The sequence below is a fragment of the Galeopterus variegatus genome, unplaced genomic scaffold (assembly GCF_000696425.1).
Source record: "Galeopterus variegatus unplaced genomic scaffold, G_variegatus-3.0.2 Scaffold428, whole genome shotgun sequence".
In the NCBI taxonomy this organism is placed as follows: Eukaryota; Metazoa; Chordata; class Mammalia; order Dermoptera; family Cynocephalidae; genus Galeopterus; species Galeopterus variegatus.
The window spans coordinates 465,004-467,100 of NW_007726539.1; the positions used below are offsets into that span (position 1 = coordinate 465,004).

Sequence of the window (2,097 nt, forward strand, 5' to 3'; positions counted from 1 at the left end):
GGTGCTGATAACACCAAGGTCTAGGGTTCAATCTTTGTATCAGCTAGCCGCCAAAACAAAACAAAAACAAATGCTGTGAGGCATATAGCTGTAGCAAAGTAGAAGTTTCAGCATTGTCTCTGTAATGGTAGACATTGATCAGAAGTCTGAGTTGTTTGAAGGCAGTTCCAAAGATTATGTGATTTGCTTTTATTTTTTAGCTGTATTTCTTAACTAGCCCAGTGAGCCAACCGGCCATCCCTATATGGGATCCGAACCCGTGGCCTTGGTGTTATCAGCACTGCACTCTACCGAGTGAGCCACGGGCTGGCCCTACAGATTTCATATATTATTTGCTCTACTTTTTTTTTTGTTTGTTTGAAATTTCCATTAAAAAAAATAGGGTGGTATTTTCAATAAAATCAAAGATGTACATACCCTTGGCCCAGAAATTCTACTTCTTGGCATTAGAGAAATGCTTGTACATATGTGCCAAGGTTGTGTGCTCATAAGAATGTCCACAACTACATAGTTTGCTTTGGATAAAATCTGGAATTAACACGTGTCCATTTACCATAGAATGAATAAGTAAATTGGAGTGTATCAACACAATGGAATTCTATATAACAAAAAATATATACGATGTTTAGCTACCCACTGCAACATAAATGATTCTTAGGGAATATAGCATTAAGCTAAATATGCAGAAAACAAAATAACTGCTATATTCTATTAATATAAAGTTGTAAAGCAGCTGTCTCATTTAAAAATAGCTATATACAGGTGGCAGGTTTACATGAAAAGGCATGGGGAAAAAATTACCTTAAACGTTAGTATAGTGGTTACATAAGTAGGAGGGAGTTGGATAGGATGGAAAGTAAAGCGGGGAGGAGTTCTAAGGTCCTAGAGTATCCCTAGCATTCTATTTCTTGATCTGAGAGGTGATGATACGTGTGTTTGCTTCATAATCATTTGTTAATCTGAAAACGTATTTGCACAATTAAATATATGAAATTTCCATTAAAAAAGAGAAGAAAGGGGATTAATTGCAAGCAAAATATTAGCAGTTCTTTAATATAGGTGGTGGCATCTTTTCTGTATGGTTAAAATTTTTTATTACAAAAAATTGGAAGAAGGCCAGCCCGTGCTGATAACACCAAGGCCACGGGTTCGGATCCTATATAGGGATGGCCGGTTTGCTCACTGGCTGAGCGTGGTGCTGACAACACCAAGCCAAGGGTTGAGATCCCCTTACCGGTCAACTTTTGGGGGAAAAAAAAAATTGGAAGAAAAAATTAATTATATTCTATAATAACAGATTTTAAAATACCAATCTATTTTCATTAGCCATCAAGATGAGACACAGATCCCAAATCATAAACCCAAAGGCTACCGTGAAGAAAATACAAAGGACAATATTGATGAACAAGGAGAAACTGTTATTTCTTATGAACCAACTCCTGAAGTTTCTAGAGGGGATCAGACAATGACAGGTAGATTGTACATTTTCATACTTTTCTCACTGGTGTTTTCTCTGAACTTCTAAGTTTATTTTCCGCATAGAGATTCTAACAGGGGAGCCACTTAAGTACCTTGACTGCAGATTAATCAGCTTTTGCTGCATGCACCTTCAGCAGGGATGCAGCGGGACAAAGGAGAAAGGACAACTCCTGCCGCAGAGTCTGCTCAGGCTTGGGAGTCAGCTTGTTGGGTTTTGGTTTTGTTTTATTTTGTTCATGTTTGTTTGTTTGTTTATTTTTGCAGCTGACTGGTACAGATTGTTTTTTTATTTTAATCATTAACATATGTGGTAAACTTTCTCAAAGAAGAAGATCCTTTAGTACTTGGAAAATTTACCATTCTCGGGGTATTCACAAACTTGCCACTTTGGGAATTGTGGAAGATTGAATATATAAAGTAGCAGAGTGGATTTGTTTACTCTAGCCCCTACTGTAATCCACATCTGGGTTTTTCTTTGATAGTAGAAGGTCATCATCATAGCATATTGAAAAGCAGATGGATCTGTGATGTTCTCTCATATTTTCTGTACTCTTCACAAATCTTTTTTTTTTTTTTTTTTTTCTTTTTTTTGTTTTGGGGTGGGGGGGGGGGGGGGGG

General features: G+C 37.2%; 1 protein-coding gene across 4 annotated transcripts in view; it reads left to right on the forward strand.

Moving 5' to 3' along the window:
* The window catches only part of PLEKHA5 (pleckstrin homology domain containing, family A member 5), a 249,438-nt gene that overhangs the window by 243,476 nt on the left and 3,865 nt on the right, over positions 1–2,097 (forward strand). For all 4 annotated transcript variants that reach the window (XM_008568651.1, XM_008568652.1, XM_008568650.1 and 1 more), the window contains one exon: positions 1,327–1,472. In XM_008568651.1, the coding sequence (XP_008566873.1) occupies positions 1,327–1,472 (146 nt within the window). The remainder of the gene's footprint in view (positions 1–1,326; positions 1,473–2,097) is intronic.